At 50.1% G+C, this 1,642-nt stretch overlaps 1 protein-coding gene across 1 annotated transcript; it reads right to left on the minus strand.

Annotated features, from left to right (window-relative positions):
• Nucleotides 1-268: 268 nt before the first annotated feature.
• LOC123793650 (putative olfactory receptor 2B3) lies at nucleotides 269-1,216 on the minus strand. Its single transcript, XM_045799471.2, has one exon. It carries the CDS (start codon nucleotides 1,214-1,216, stop codon nucleotides 269-271), a length of 948 nt encoding a protein of 315 aa, XP_045655427.2.
• Between the last annotated feature and the right edge of the window lie 426 nt (nucleotides 1,217-1,642).

The following is a 1,642-nucleotide window of genomic DNA, read 5'->3' on the forward strand; positions in this document are numbered from 1 at the left end:
GTTCTTGTCCTGGCCGTCCTAAGTTGACTTAATAGGCACAATCCTCAGGAACTCAGTCATGAGTTGGCACTCTGTCTACAGTTGGGTCTCTTAATGTTTGAAGGTGGCTCAGCTGCGGCAGCCATCAACAAGTCCCACCCAGGCACCTGCTGTACGTATTATCTCCCTTATCAGTCAGTGATTCTTGCCTATCCAGTGGGTAATGGGAGGGAATGGGGTGGAACTTGTGGTTTCAGGTTCGGTTGTGGCCTTCTGTGCTCCAGCGGCCTCACTCAGAGGCCCTGCCCCAGCCTGTTAACTTGAGGAAAGCCCTCTTCACATCTTTGTTTCTAAGACTATAGATGATGGGGTTGAGAAAGGCAGAGATAACATTGTAGAACAGAGCCAATTTCTTGTCCCGCTCTGGGGAGCCATTGGCCCCGGGGTTCATGTACATAAACATGGCAGGTCCACAGAACATGGTGACCACGGTGATGTGGGAGGCACAGGTGGAAAAGGCCTTGAGTCGACCCTGGGTTGAGCGGATCTTCAAGATGGTGGCAAAGATGCAGACATAAGAGGCCAGAATGAAGGAAAGGGGTACCAGGAGAAGGATGAAGCCCAGGATGAAATCTACTTGGTCATTGAAGGATGTGTCTGCACAGGCCAGCTTCAGAACAGCAGGGACCTCACAGAAGAAGTGATTGATCTCATTGGGGCCACAGTAGGGCAGGCGCATCGTGAAGACAGTGTAGACTAGGGAACAGCTGATTCCCCACAATCCACAAAAGACCACCATTGCCCCACACAGCCATGGGGTCATGATAACCTTGTACCTGAGTGGGTGACAAATGGCTACATATCTGTCATAGGCCATGACAGAGAACAGCCAGCCCTCAGTGATGCCCAACACTAGAAAGATGTACATCTGGGCCACACACCCAACATAGGAGATAGTTTTCTTCTGGCAGATCAGATGTACCAACATCTGGGGCACAGTAGTGGTGACATAGCTCATGTCCAACATGGAGAGGACACTGAGGAAGAAGTACATGGGTGTGTGGAGGCGGGAGTCCATGTGGATCAAGGTGACAATGAGCCCATTGCCCACAAGGGTAGAGAGGTAGAGACAGAGGAAGACATTGAAGAGGACTGCATTAATGTAGGAATTCCTGGAGAGGCCCAGAAGGATGAATTCAGACACAGAGCTGTGGTTGTCCGAGGGGAAGTTCTGCATTCTCCTTCAGCTGCAGAAAGAGAAATGGGACTACTAGTGACCCAGCGTAGGATGCACATTCAGGTACCATGACCATTCACGTGCTGACAAGGTCAGTGGTTACTCGGATACTACTTGGAACTAATATGAGGTCAGAGACTGAGGTCTAGCCAGGGCGAGGCTAAATTTGGGGAGGGGAGGGAAACCTTCTTGGAATTTTCTGTTTCTCAGGCCCAAATCTTTTTTTAAGACTGCCAGAATCTCATTTTATCCTATCAGCCCCAGCAAGACCACCTGCCTCCTTGTCCTTCCAGAGCACCATCACATAGGACATTGCTTGGGCTTCTCTCCCCTCCCCTAGTCCTGGCTATAAAGTGCGATGATAATCTGAAGCTCTCCCATCCCTCTTCTCAAAAAACAAACACTCAGAACACTTTCCTTTGGTGC

Source organism: Ursus americanus, chromosome 12, assembly GCF_024610735.1.
Source record: "Ursus americanus isolate L20-20 chromosome 12, mUrsAme1.1.p, whole genome shotgun sequence".
NCBI lineage: Eukaryota > Metazoa > Chordata > Mammalia > Carnivora > Ursidae > Ursus > Ursus americanus.